Source organism: Lepisosteus platostomus, chromosome 17 (assembly GCF_059453375.1).
Source record: "Lepisosteus platostomus isolate fLepPlt1 chromosome 17, fLepPlt1.hap1, whole genome shotgun sequence".
Classification (NCBI taxonomy): domain Eukaryota; kingdom Metazoa; phylum Chordata; class Actinopteri; order Semionotiformes; family Lepisosteidae; genus Lepisosteus; species Lepisosteus platostomus.
Genome location: NC_142627.1, coordinates 19,629,649 through 19,644,505, shown reverse-complemented (window position 1 = coordinate 19,644,505; position 14,857 = coordinate 19,629,649). Strand labels below are relative to the sequence as shown.

Genomic DNA, 14,857 nt, shown 5'->3' with positions numbered 1-14,857 from the left:
ATTAGACAATGCTGTATCTTATGTGGCTTTTTTTATATAGTTATAATCCAAGTGATAAATGCGCCAACAATTTATAATCAAAGGGAATTCCATGTTGTGTAATTTTCTTCTGTGGCTTTGTGATAGTATTTTGGATCTAAATATATCAGAAAAGATATCTTAAGTTCTAAAATTGTCTATAAAGAGACATCATCCATGCAAAACAATTGATCTGCTGCCTGATTCCAAAGCATTACAATTTCAGGAGAGTATTAATAATTGTTGTCTTCAAACACAGAAAAACTAAAATTTTCTGGAAACTGAGAGAAAAATGAACATTTTTTGACATCTAACTAAATATTTAATAGTCTGGATCATGACTGGAGTTATGTGAAAAACATTTCTCATGGAAAATGCATAGTGTTTGGTAAATAGATATTTCCAGCTTCCTGTTGCAAGCACTTACTCTTTGACAGCTGCAAATGTTAAGTCAGGAAATATCCGGGCATGCCATGCCATACGGTATGTCAAAATCTATAAAAATACACATAAAATCAGACAGACTCCAGACTGATGGCATGCAATATTGAGTATTCCTTTTCTAATCTGTATGTATCAGAATGTCAGGTACAGAAATGTGAGTTTACCTAATTTGCATTGCTTTGTCCAGAATATTTCCAGTGTGTTATGTTTTCCACCAGTGGTTGGTATTCCATTTGCTCTGCTATATCTGCCATTTTCTTTACAAATAATGCACAGCATCTCCTTTTATTTGTAAGTGTCATAGCCTGGCAATGGGCAATCATTCAACATCACATGGGCTGAACCAGGAATTTCCTTGAGTGTGCAGTTTATCAACAATGAATGTTTTTATTTCCTTTTTATTGCTTAAGTCACCAATATCTAGAAATGCAATTTACTGGAAATGCTCTGCTTGAATGGGGTTGTGTTCCCCTGTGTGCCTTCTCTGTTAGACTAGTTTCTTCTGTAGGCACTGGAGACAGAAATTCTACCTATTTAATTTGTAGCAATATTATGGAGTGCTCCAAGAGCAGAGTTAAGTGCAGTGAGGCTTTTCAAATCGGACTCATTGTCTTTCAGAGGGAGCACTTGTGGTATTATTTCCTATTTGATTGTTAAAGACATGATAAGATTTCATTATTCATTAAAAGAAAAGTCTGTGCTTCTGTATTAAACCTTTTTGGTCCTTTTAAATCTGCCTTTTGATTAGCCCAGCTAATGAAACGTTGATCTTACAAATGAAATAAAAAAATGCTAGTTGTAAAATAAAAAAAAGGCCACCACTATGCTTTTACTAGTTACTTTTCAGTATAAATTTATACTAAAAAGCATGGAAATGCATTCCATGAATATGAAAAAACAGTGTCCATAACACAATCAAAGGACAGAAACCTAAGGCTGCATGTCTTTTTATATGCTATAACTGCATCCCTTAAGAGAGTCTTGGACTCAGAGGTAGAATCATCAGTTAGCATTTCTCATCGTGTTTCATCCATCATGGTTATGGAACATTACACATCATAATTACCAAAAATAGATTCTGTTCCTTTGTTAATTTCATCCTATTCTTTTTACCTCTGTCCATTTAGTAAGCGCATAAATGGGACTAAAGGATTTTTATAACCGATTTTTATAACGTTGGGCCTAAGTGCTATATTGAATTGAGAACCGGATATTTTATGAAGCCTATTAGTTCAAGGTCATTGCTCAAATTCAAGCCCAGATCTGTAGTGATTGTCTTCAGTGGCTGTTTGCAGACCCAACGTATGTGACTTGTGTTCTAGCCACGAAAGCTCATTTCCTAATGGACTCGAGTCATCTACACAAGGATAAAAGCATGCTTTTCATTTAGGTATCTGATAGCAAGGACTAGAGTTAGATGTGCAGGGATTGTGCAGTACTTAATGTAAGTTTACTCTTTTTACTGAAACTCAAAATTAGATCACTAGGCTGTTACTTCATAGATAATTAACAGAACTATCTTTTTAATGGGCAGCAGTGTATATACAGTATGTACTAAGTGTCAAACTGGGCTATTATTTCCTGTTCAGTACAATTCTATTGTGGGACATAGAATTATACAGTAGACACAGTCTGTATGGCAGTGCAGTACATTACAAGAAATTTGACAGTTTGATCATATATTTATCATGCTGTATATACTGTATACTGTATCATATACTGTATACAGTAATTCTAAGGTTATACATATGCATACAAAAATAAACATGGAAAAAATAAGCATAGTGTCTTGGTCAGTGTATGGAGCAGGCAGAAGTTGGTGTTTTTATGCTTTAATGTTCATTTACTGTCTCATTGTATTATGGTAGTATGTACTGAGTTGATACATACTGTAAATGCCAGTAGTAAACGTAGTTTTAAGTAATGATTGACATTTAATGACAGTTTTTTGGGATTATAGGAAGCAAATATAAAAAGAAAAACAGCCAGGTGTGATTGCATGTCTGCTTGTATCCTCTGCTTTCTGAATACCGTTGATTCCTCAGTTAAAGCTTCTGTTCAATTTTAAGCAATGTTAGCAAATGTCCCTCAAATCACTTGTATTTCTAGGCTCTATCCCAACCTGCTGTAAGATGCACTCTACCTTCCACATGTTGTGTTGCCATAAACAGATTGTAAATTAATTTCAGGGATAAAATGAAGCCATAAATCATCCTGAGATGCATAATAAAGAGATCCCTTGATGATTTAATACCACTGAGCCTCATATACAAATAATAAATGTCTTAACATAGTAAATGGATTGCTACATCTGTCAAAACCTGTTCTTCAAGCTCTTGGACGCTTGCTATTGCTGTTGAAGTGTCAAGCATAACACTTTGGGCTTACACGTGAGGGAGTCAGACCTGCTTAATCAGAGCTGTGAGAAAGCAGTCTGGCAGTAGAGTTTAGATTTCTTTAAATGTAAGATTTGTGCTGGAGGGGTCATTAGTGTCTAAAGAAAGGATGAAGAAGGTCTTAAAAAAATAACATTGAGAAAAGTGCTGTGTGATTTCTGCCCTCATGTTTGTTAGGAGCATGTCTCTGCCTGTGCAGAAAGGTTATTAATGGTCTCACATAGGCAAGAGCATTTATGAATTGTATGACAGATCACACAGACTGAACAAAGAGACATACAATATTCACAGTACTACCAGGACAAGCAAGCATTAATGTTGAAAATACCACATACAGTACAGTGTGTTTATGATTATTCAAGACTGCACTTAGTGGCATTACGATGCTGTGGTGGGTCAATGTAACTGCATACTACAAACAAAAGCAAAGTGAATTGATATTCATATTACAGAAAAATCCATTGAAATTGAGATTAAAAGCCCCTTCACAATTACATTTTGACAGTGCATTAGTGTAATGTTGATGAGCACTTGAGTGAAGCACGATTGATGTATGAGACAGTCAAAATGGCGCTTTTAAAATAGAACAGTGGTAGAATTGAGATGGCTTTGTAATTAAGTAGGTACGTTATTGCTTTGAATTAGGGCATCATCTGTAAAAGGAGCATTTTTCTATGACATTTCAATTGTGGGTACTTGTATCATTCTTAAACTATGGTATACAGTGTTTTTATTATGTTCTTTCACACTGAGTTGCATTTTAATCCCCTTCCAATAAACTTGTTCCAGTGAAATTAAGTGCTGTATTGAGTGGTTTTAAATAGAATCACATTTGGTTGTTGTATATGAATGCTATAAGTGGAACAGGACTATCCTGAATCATGTTCATAGAACAAATAGCCATGTACTGAGGCATGTCTTTAAGACAGCATAATCTTAGTATTATAGACTCTAGACCCCCCACCTCATATATCAATAGGGAACAATAATGGTCCTTATTGTGCTTCAGCATATTGGTATTGTTCAATGATTTGAAATGAAATTGGTTATGGTTAGAGCAGTAATCTGCATCTTTTCTTAAAGACAGTGGAACGTTTCGGGAAAAGAAAAGATCACTGCTATAAAAAATGGCATTATTATGAAGGACAAGCACGTGCATAGTGGGTGTTCCCATGAGTTACGGAGCAGAGTCTAAAACGATGAGGATAATTTGGGGCTATATCCAAACAGCAGCACTGTTCTCGGAAACAGGAGGGGCTCAGGATTAGGTAATGCTGGAAACAAATGGATCTGCAGAAAATAATTGCACTGTTTTTTCTCTTTTGGTGAGTTTGATCTTTGCTTCCTAAGAAAAGTGAATTTGCCTCAGGATGGAAACTTCAGCAGGCTCTTGTAATTTTATTTTCTATGTGTTTTTCAGTGTTACACGATACTCTAAATTCTCAGGCTTGGCGCTTTGAAATTTGACATTATTGGCTGCTAGAGTGACCTCTTGTTCTCCGAGAGCAAGTTCATGTTTCGTAATTTGGCTTGGGTGTGGCCTTGGTCGGGGAATCTAATGGGAAACTGGGAGAAGAGGAGCACATACTGTAAACTATAGATATAACACAAGGGTTTTCCTGCCTTCCCGGGCCTTTGAATCTTTTTTTTTAAGTAACATTCCCCTCCCATGTTGTTTATACTGAAGTGCAGTGGCTACCCTGAGCTGTCATTAGATTGTGTACTGGTAGCTTCAGCTCAGGTGCAAAAGGGAACTGAACATCTTAGTTCTTTAACATGTTCTTCCAGGGATTCAGTAGTCAACATCACATTTTTTTAAGATTGATATTTCTGTAGTAGATACATATAAAGCGGGTGGCACATATTGGTGCAGTGGCTATCATTACTGCCTCACAGTGCTGGGGCCCTGGGTTCAATTCCGGTCCTTTGTTTTTAAGCACCCTTCCCCTCCCTTACATTTATCAGTATTTTGGATGGAAATGTGACAAATCTGGGCAGCATGGTGGGGCCCGGGGTTCAATTCTGAATCTGCGTGGAGTTTGTATGTTCTCCCTGTGTTCATGTGGATTTCGCCTGGGTGCTCCAGTTCCCTCCCACAGTCCAAAAACACATTGGTAGATTATAGTGTACAGATCAGTTTGCTCCTGGGAAAATGTACCCTGCTGTGAGCGTGAGTGTGAACTAGCCTGCGTATGTGTCTGTCTGCCCTGCAATGGACACGTGCCCCGTCCAGAGTGTCTCCTGCCTTGCGCCCGTTGCATGCTGGGATGAGCTCCAGCTCCCCTGCGACCCTGAATTCGATGAAGCGGTTAGAAAATGGATGGATGGATGTGACAAAGCGCCGATGACAAAGCTCTGCCTTTTCACGTGTGATTTCTAGCGATGCTGAAGCCACGCCTGTCTCGAGTGAAGTGGCCCATACTGTTATTGCACACAGAGCTCACTGGAATGGAAAGAAAGACACCCCGCTCTGCTGCACCTCACATGCAGTTTATCACTGGAATTTATTAGGGACTGTGACTTTTAAAAGCACTGGGGATCTTTTATCTGCTTCCCCAAGTAATTCATGTAAAGTGCAAAGCACTGTCTTCAGCACATTAGCCCAAAATTTTACAAACTCTTTTGTATCAGACTCTCCCCTTTCCTCCCCAGGAAAAGACTAGACTAGAAAAAGATTAGACTAAAACATAACTCTTCTAAACAAAACTCTTTTTGGTAAACAAATACATCTGATTAATTCATGATCATATTGGAAAACTTGGATTTACATTTCATTTTAAACCATGGAAATTATCTAAATTTTTTTTTACATTGTTGTGTATTGTTTTTTAGTATAATGTGCTATTTTTCCTTAAAACTGTGGGCTTATATTTTTATTCAGACATCCCATGATGTTGGTGTACGTCTACACACCGTACTTTTCTGTGAGGTCTTACTATTTCAATTGACCTTCCCAGCATAAAGCGATAAAGGACATTTTATTTAAAATTTGCAGACAATAATATTTTTCATCTTAAAACCATGTTTTTGTAACAAGTTTTTATTCATTCTAAATATATAAAACAATAAAAATAACAGTAATATTTAAAGTATGGATTTCTTGATTAGATAGAATTCCTTATATCGTTCTTTATTAGTGAAAATAAATTCCAAAACCCAAGATGACTTTGTTCAGGTTGGCAACAAGGTATGAGTTCCAAGTCTTGCATCTTAGATACTTTAGATAATTTTGCATAACAATTGCTGAAATTAATAATGTTGACATAGATAGTTTGATACCCAGTTTATTAGCTGGAGATACAGGTACAGTAGTTAAGAGAATTGTGAATTCATTGTATGCCTTGACAGTGAGATGTAAAAGGCTGTGTTCAGAGTGGTAATAAGACTCCAATTAGTAAATTTTTGTGTATACATATTGGATCTTAAGTACTGTACATGTATGTGAATGTATATATATATATTAAAATATATATATATTTCCACCAGGTGGTGCTACATAACTATGACTGTTCAATTAGCACAGCATCCTCATCTTGAACCAATTCAAGTCCAACAGTTCCATTTGTTTGTGGTCCATCGGAGGGCGAAATGTGCTTCGTCGGTCCATAGAACATGAAAATGAAATGAAGTTTGGATGAGAAAGATTAATGCAAAGTCCATAAGGACAAGCCACCCTGTCACGGCCTGACAGATCCTGCAGATTGTAAGCTGCTGTACTCCTTCAGTTTGACTAGAAGAACTTTGCAAACAGTGCTAAAAGGTAATTGTTCGTCAAAACGCTTAACAAGCCCTGCACACCCTGTGGTAAAACCAACTTGACAAGTGTGAAAGAATGATCTGATTTGGGATGGTCAAGACAGCTTTCTGTTTTTTTTCAGGCCTCTGGGCAATCTGGTGAATTGTTGATTAAACATAAGTGTTACCTAGGCAGCCTGGAAATAAAATTTTATGACAAAGGCTTTATGCTGTGGTCTTGACTAACTTAAACTACTCTGAGGCAGGCTGGTCTTTGAAAGCACTGTAATAGCAATTGATCTGCCACTAGATACCGAAAAAAACTCTATTTGTAAATAGACACACCAGGTTGTAAATAGTTCATTAGATTATTGGTAGTAGATACTGTAGGTACACATTCTCACATGGGGCTAATTAGTGATATCTCTAATATCACTGTGGATATAAAGGGCCACAGAGGATTAGGTGATGGCTTTTGGTAGCAGGCTGGGGAGGCTGCTTTGGAGTTTTTCCATTGTAAATCTTTTGAAAACTGCAGTAAAGCCTGCTGCACTGCTCAGTATTGCCATTGTGGTTTTTCTATGTGTTCAGATCCCTGGAGTCACTTTCTTTAAGGGTGATGTCTGTCACTTACACAAAGAGTACAATCTCATGTACAGTAAATGCTGTTTATTATGTGCATACCGTTTGAGTGATTTTCAAAGATTTCTGTTATAGTCCCATGTTTACAGGCCATGTTCTACCACTAATTAAAATGTATGAGGGTGCAAATCTACTGCTACCAAAAAACTTAGTTTAGAATATTGACTGGGGTTTATTTGTTTCTAGAAAAAGGGGGAACACATTTTGTATTGGAGCCAAAATGTGTGCATTTATTAAGTTGTTCATGCAATAAAACATACTCAAGGTTTCACAGTCACTGGTATTTGACACAGTACTGTACATCAGAAAATCAAAGAAAGCAAACTCTTGAATCCATTCAGTTTCTTGTAATGTCCTGCTTTTTGACTGTGAAAGCTTTTATTGAGAATGTTTTCAGTTGTACTGTTTTAATTTTCTTGAGTTATTTTCATCACTCTTGGGTTCTTGTAAAGGTTGACTGATCTGAATAAAAATAGTAAGCAACAGCACTGAAAAAAGCAATCCTCCGTTCTGAAAAGCAACTGAATTTAATGAAGGTTGGGGAGTTGGCTTAGTAAGTCCAGTTGTGCCCTTATTAAAGAAAATGAAACTCCCTTGTTACAGCAAGCCTTGCCTGTAAACCTACTGCACTCCTCACCTGTGTTTCTCTTCTCGTCTGTACTGTATGTGGTCAGTGTTTGTCAGGTTCAACTCTAACCATGGTTTCCCTGTGGAACTGGATGAAGATGCCAGCATCTTCCATCTCAAGGAGGTGGTTGCCAAGCAACAAGGGGTTCCAGCTCAGCAGCTGCATGTGATTTTCGCAGGGAAGGAGCTAGGGAGTGACTGTACACTGCAGGTAAGGGCCCTTAGCCACCAGGCTCCGCTCCTGCGCGCCGGCTCCACTTACAAACTGAACGTCTCCATTGTTGCTAGTCTGACACTCACTCCTGAAGACCTAATAGAATAAATTGAGCCTGGGGATTCCTTGAACTTTTCCTCACAGTGCTTCATTAATTTTGACCTTCTTAATTATGCATTAAAACAGCCAGGCTACAAGGCAAGGAGACAGGTCGAGAGCTCAGTGAACAAATGTTTACTGACTTCGGCACCAAGTTATGCACTCTGTGCACATTTGCCTTCATATGCTGTTCAATTTCTCCCTGACAAAATGCACCAGAGAGTGGGTGATTGTAGCCTTTAAGTGCATTAGTACTGTTGGACTGTTAAATGCATTGTTATACTGTTGGAGGCCAGGGAAGAATAACCCAAGTGTGACCCCTAGAGTATAACTGCAGTGCTGCTCTGCTTGTTTAGACTGAAGAACAAAGAGAAAGCTGGTGTGAGTAGAGAAAATAAATTAATTATTTTAAATATCTTTAGGAAATTTCCTGAGTAAAAAAAATCATGAGGACTGGCAAGGGTATCGTAAAAGTTCAAAGAAGTAAACCGACACAAAGTTACCTGGGGCCTTTTTATTAATTGTGGAATGCTGCTAAGGCTTGCGTTGACAAAGAAATTAATCATACATTTAATTGTCTTCACCTGTCACATATAACAGACAATACTGAAAGAAGAACCTTGATGCCTATGGAATTGTTTTACTGGGTTTAAGAATTTATAATTTCAACTGAAAATTTTCTGTCACTATGTGACAGAAAGTCTTCACCACATCTCCAACATTTCCTGTTAACACTTTTGTTTTGTTTTACAGTACATTCTTCATTTATGTGTAAGGCTGGGAACCTTAATTTATAAATTATTTATATTTGAACTCAATTGTAATTTTTGTTTTTCCAGAGAGTATATATTTGGCTTAGATGAGCAAATTCATCATTTACTTTGTACTACGTATATGACAGTGGACAAAAATAGGACTTCAGTAATATGGCCAATTTGCATTGTGAGAAATCTTCAAAGTTACTTTCACTTGCTGTGAAGTTACATACAATATGCTGATCAGCATTAAGATTTCACTGCTGCTCAGGAAACATTTTATTCAGGAGATTGGATTTTAAAGTTTTTTATACATTTCCTTTAGTTTCCTTTAAATTTAAGATTTTTTTTCCATTGTAATCACCAAATATGATGAAAAGGTAAATGTTCTTAGAAAGATACAGTACATTTACTGTAGCATGGTAATTCAGACCCTGAATTTCATCAGGCTGTTTCATAGTTTGTCAGTAATTATGCAATGTGCATAATGTAACCAGTTTTATTTCAGTATAAATCATGTCAGATAAATATAGCCTGTTTAATATACTAAGAGCTCTAGTCTTTTCTTAAAGAAGGAAGATCTATAAAGTCAGAATAGTTTGTTACTGTTTTTTATATTCTGATGCATGTGAATTCCAAAAGAGAGATCGACAAGGAAATTGAGCACGGTGCGTCACTATTCAATTGAGCACAAATAAAATGAGAATTTGCTAATGGGTCATTAATGAAGCATTTAGCAGCTTTCAAGCTGTTAATGTTGGTGTTTCAAAATTCACTCTGTTTGATATTGTAATCAACACAACTGTGCTTATTGAATAACTTGGTTTAATTTTTTTCAAGTAATTATAAAGTAAGATACACTCACACTTTGTCTACCATCTCTTATCTTCAGCATTTAGCTTAGTAGATCATCTTTTTTTGTGTGCGGCTGTGAACAGAAACGTTAAAACGTTAAAACAATTCATTTTGCTAACATGCATGTTGATACCTGTTTTCTTCAACTGAACAATGCTTAACTGTTGGAGTTGATTTTGAAATGTTCAGACTGAATTTCACTGAGGATTTTAAATATTAAAGGTTTCTTAAAGTTACGGGTGATTAGCTAGGTTTACAAAATTACATCTCAATCATTTTCCCTAATTGCATTTTTGTTCAAATTTGATCTGAATATATACTGTATGTCCTATAATCAATTGGCAGACTTTGGGTACATCACTAAATTAATGTTATACAAATAGTGACACTCAGTTCATAACCAAATCAAAGTCATACAGCCATTTAACCCCATTTCAAAAGTCACTTTATTGACTAACAGTTAGTTTTACTGTTGGGATGGTTATGTGTCTGTTAATAAGCCCAGGGTGTTAACTGTACGAAATAGGTTTGTCTCTGTATATGTCAAGGCTATGGGACATTGGTCAATATATACTGATAGAAAAAAGAAACGCAACACCTCCTCCTCCACACCCTGGCCCTCCCGTCTGCGTGGGACAGGCTGAAGAGTGACTCATCCATGAAGAGGACCTGATGCCACTGATGACGAGTCCATCTCTGTCTGGCCCAAGCCAGTTGGTGTGACGTCTAGGAGGTGTGAGCAGAGGGCCTCCGACAGGTCGCCTTGCTCTGAGGCCAGAAGCATGGAGCCTCACTGTCCTGTCACTGATGCGGGCACTGTGTCTGCTGGCAGTTTCAGCAGCAGTATGGGTGGTAGATCTGAAATGATCTCTCAGATGGACCACCCTGATGTGTCGGTCCTGCTCTGGTGTGGTCACTTGAGGGCAACCAGATCTTTGACAGTCATCTGTCCTGGCGGTCCGGTAAACCTTCTCTGCAGTCGGGACACAGTGCAGCGGCTTACTCCGTAGTGTCTGGCAATGCTGGCACATGACATGGCTGCCTGCAGCATGCCAATGGACCTCCCCTTGTTTCTGGTGATATTCGAGGCATTATGGAATGCACAGAAAACTGACTTAGTGTCAGTTTTTCTTGCAGTGACCTAAGCTTTGAATTGAGGCCTTTTTAAAGGTGACCTGATCAGGCATTGTTCCACCTAAACCTGGTTGGGTAAAAGTGCACCTAATGAGCTCTGCTGGTCAGAGGGCTTGAAACAAATTGACACCTTTTTGTGAAAGTACATAAGCTATAACTATAGTATTCTCATTCCAGAAAATGTTGCGTTTCTTTTTTCCATCAGTATAAAATTAGTAGGTTTTTTTAACACTCAAGTCAAGATTCATTTTTATGATCAGACTTGTTACATATGGTGAGTTTCATGTTGTATGTTGTACTGAATTGAAATAATGTACCAATTATTGATTTCCTTATTTGATGCATCTGAATACATTTAAATAAGTGCAGATTCAAAGCCTTTATTAGCTATATTATGATCCTCGGACTTTCATCAAATCAGTGTGAGCTAGAAGATAATAGTGCTTTAGTTCCAGTAAAGCACACACAAAATCATCTATATTAATCACTTACACAATATTCATACTTGCTAATTTATCATTTGCCAACACTAAAATCTACCATTTTAAAACATTGTTTTAAAATAGAATTGTTACCCCTTTAATACATTAAATAAGTCAATAAAAAGTATTTTAGTAGCAAATACATCACATTTACCATCAAATTGTCAGGTGTTGCTCATCATTAAAGTACTCTGTTCCTTTCCATGTTGGCTATAAAGTTAAAAGGCTGCTTTTTTTTTACTAACAATGCAGATCAATCAGGATTATCTGTTATCTTAAAACAAAATGGCTACAGTTTAGTAGTAATTGCCTGAGAATAGTGTTTATGCATAAAGAGGGAGAAACACTGAGTAAAAACAGCAGAACAGCGCAAAGTATCTAAGACCTTTGCATAGCACTGTGTGCTTGTATACATATATAAACGGATGCATATACTGTAAATGTGTGAATGTGTCAGTCTAATGTCTGTGTCTCCATATTTTTCTTTGTTTTTTTAAAAAGGAGAAAATCTTTGGTTCAGCACAAAATGCTTCAGTGTATATTGTGCGTGTGGGAGTAAGAATTCTGCAGCTCTGGTAAAGCTGAGTTTTGTTTGAAGCATTTTGTAGTGAATATTTAATTCCACAAATGAACAGCATGTCTTTTAACAATGATTTTGTACAAAAAGAGTGCTTACTGTTTTGATCTCCTGAGAATCAGAAGCTTGGGGTCATTGTTTTATCTTTCGGTAAACAACCTCCATTTAATATTTGATACCACCGTTCAGCAGAGTTAATTAGTCTAATATCTTTTCCCTTGGTATGTGATATTTTCCTTCTGTATTGCAAAACAAATGTCAGCCATAATATTCAAAATTATGTCATTTATCTGCCATCTGTGGCAATCATTGCTGAAATGGGATTATAACAGACTTGTGGTTAACATTACAGATAGCTACAATGAGTCTGATGCTTCTTCCAGGATAAATTTGTTGAGCTTCTTTTTTTTCACCCCCAACAGTGATACAAAAAAATCACTCAATTAAACGGAAATTAAAAAATGAATTTCCAGTTGAATCTACTGTATGATTAGCTGGGATGTCAGTGTGGGACTTTTTCCTGGTTTGATAAAAAAGAAAATTAAGCTGAGGTCATACCTTCTAGGCCAAGACCACCAAAAATGTTAATGTGGGTCTTCAATAAAAGCACGGCCATTTGCACTGATGCTTAGCCACAAGCATTTTATTAATTGTTTTGACATGCCCTTTTGTCATATACATATTTAACCTTACCTACTGCTGTGCAGATTTACATGCCTGATCAGAGAGTCTCTCAAGCAAACAGTTTAGGAGATGAGGTGGAAGGAATTTTCCAGCCAGGCTAGCTCCCCTTCAGTTCTGGCCTGTCAGCCAATGCAATGGTAGATCCTTATTTCCCAGGTATGTCAGGACGGGGAAAAAAGAATGTAATGAATGCTAGTAAGGGAGAAAAAGGAGCATTTTTATTCTCTTCAAGGGACACTTTAGTATGGTTTTTAAATAGATTTTATATTTCATGTGCTTTGGGCGGAAAAACATTCTAAATAGTAATGCAAGCAGAGCCGTGAAGAAAGATCTTTTGAAAGTAAGAATTATTTTAAAAAAAAACAATGACACAACAGTATCAATACCTACAGTTAGAATCCAGTGTGAAGGCTGCATCAAAGGGAATCGTATTTCCATATTATTATCTTCATCATTTAATAAAATACTCACAGGCGATGTCTGCAAGGTTTCTGTCACTTCAGATTTCAGGTTCCAGCCTTGAAGGGCTTAGAGAGAGCTGCTCTGCACTGCCAGTGCCTCAGGACATTGCCAAAGGACCTTCAGTGGCTCAGTGGCGGGTTTAAGATAAGGAATAGTCACCAAGCCAGTCACATGCAGCCCTTACAAGCCACCCACCAGCCTTGCAAAACACTCGCGGCACTGAAATTGTATTATAATAACACCAGATTGAAAAGGCCCAAAAGCTGCTTATTGATGTAAACGAGTTGGGGGTTACAGGGACTGCAGAATGTAGAATTCTAATTCGAGGAGCCCAGAGCTGTCTGAGAGCCATAGCCACTCAGGGCCTGATTTTTAATGGGCAATGAATTCACTGAGTTAATTTTCAGTTGTGAACTCTGTTTCAGAAAGTTAATATGTATTTCCTCATTTTCAGAGAGTCGTATACCGCTGAAAAAAAATTAACGTCAAGCAAGATGGCAAAGAATTTATTTGTGACGGTATAAAACATTTCTCATGCAAATGAGATGTTAATGCACTGCAAACATTATGCAAATCAGTGATGTTTATATTGTTTAACAAGGAGACTGGGATTTCATTTGTTAAGTTATAATTTGGGATGGTCATGTGATGTTTATGTCGCAGTTAAGAACTCACCGATAAGATTGTTTCTTCAGTAAAAATCCTTTGTAGAGCACCTTATCTCACACTGTATATGTTGATAAATGCCCTAGCAGTACTTACAATTCAAAGAGGTACAGCAACAAAGACTTCATTAGTTTTATTATGACCCTCGGCCATAATAATTATCATTATGTACTGTGTAGTCTAAAGTGTAATATGGAAGATGATAATGCTTTAGTCTCAGTGGTGCACACACAGGATAATTTATATTAATATTCATGTCTGTTAATTTGGCATTTTAAAACTGTTACAACCTTAAGACTCTGTGGGCTGAACATCTCTGTGCAGGACCCTAATATAAGAATATCTTTGTCAGTGCTCTAGTAGTAGATGATCATACAGGTGATGGGCGCTAACATCACAGCAGAAACCTTCCCAGGGTCTTTTGCACAGAAAGATGTCATAGTGGGAGTTGTGCCAGTTACACATTGTTGAAATGTAAATGTTCTTTAGAAACATGAATTCTGTATCAGAATGGAGCAGCCTTGTTTTGCACAAAACATGCCAGGAAAAAGCTGAGTAGCTTCCTTGGGGAGCACAGGAAGAGCCTCCGATGGGTTTAATTTTCATTACTATTGAAACAGGCACACGATGGTGAGGACCGCGGGCCTGTTTGTTATACAATGTCTGCTGTGCAGTGCTGTTTTGCTAAGACATCAGCTGTAATGAGCTTGACATATTTAGCCATGAGGAAAGATTTGTCTTAATGTCCTACAATAGTTGTCTGTCGTTTAAGAATCGTTGTACCTTGTTGTTTTTAGTTCTAAAAAAACCCGAAAAGCATGCCAGATGAATGTTGTTTTTAGCTCCTGTATTTCCACCTTTACTGGAATGGAAAAGACGGTACTGCTGTGGATTTGAAGACCTGAGTGTATGGCAGGCAATGTAACAAGTCAGATTTTTTTTTTTGCTGAATACAGTATACGTCTTTGCAGTAACTTATCAAATCTGTAATTAATAAACAAGTATTTTTATTTTTATTTTCCATAGCCTCAAAATAATAAAGTACGGCCTCCTGCCATTTTAAACCA

General features: G+C 37.2%; 1 protein-coding gene across 3 annotated transcripts in view; it reads left to right on the top strand.

Moving 5' to 3' along the window:
- Positions 1–14,857, top strand: part of prkn (parkin RBR E3 ubiquitin protein ligase) — a 157,796-nt gene that overhangs the window by 32,105 nt on the left and 110,834 nt on the right. For all 3 annotated transcript variants that reach the window (XM_088610594.1, XM_088610592.1, XM_088610593.1), the window contains exon 2: positions 7,910–8,073. In XM_088610594.1, coding sequence (XP_088466720.1) covers positions 7,910–8,073 — 164 coding nt within the window. The remainder of the gene's footprint in view (positions 1–7,909; positions 8,074–14,857) is intronic.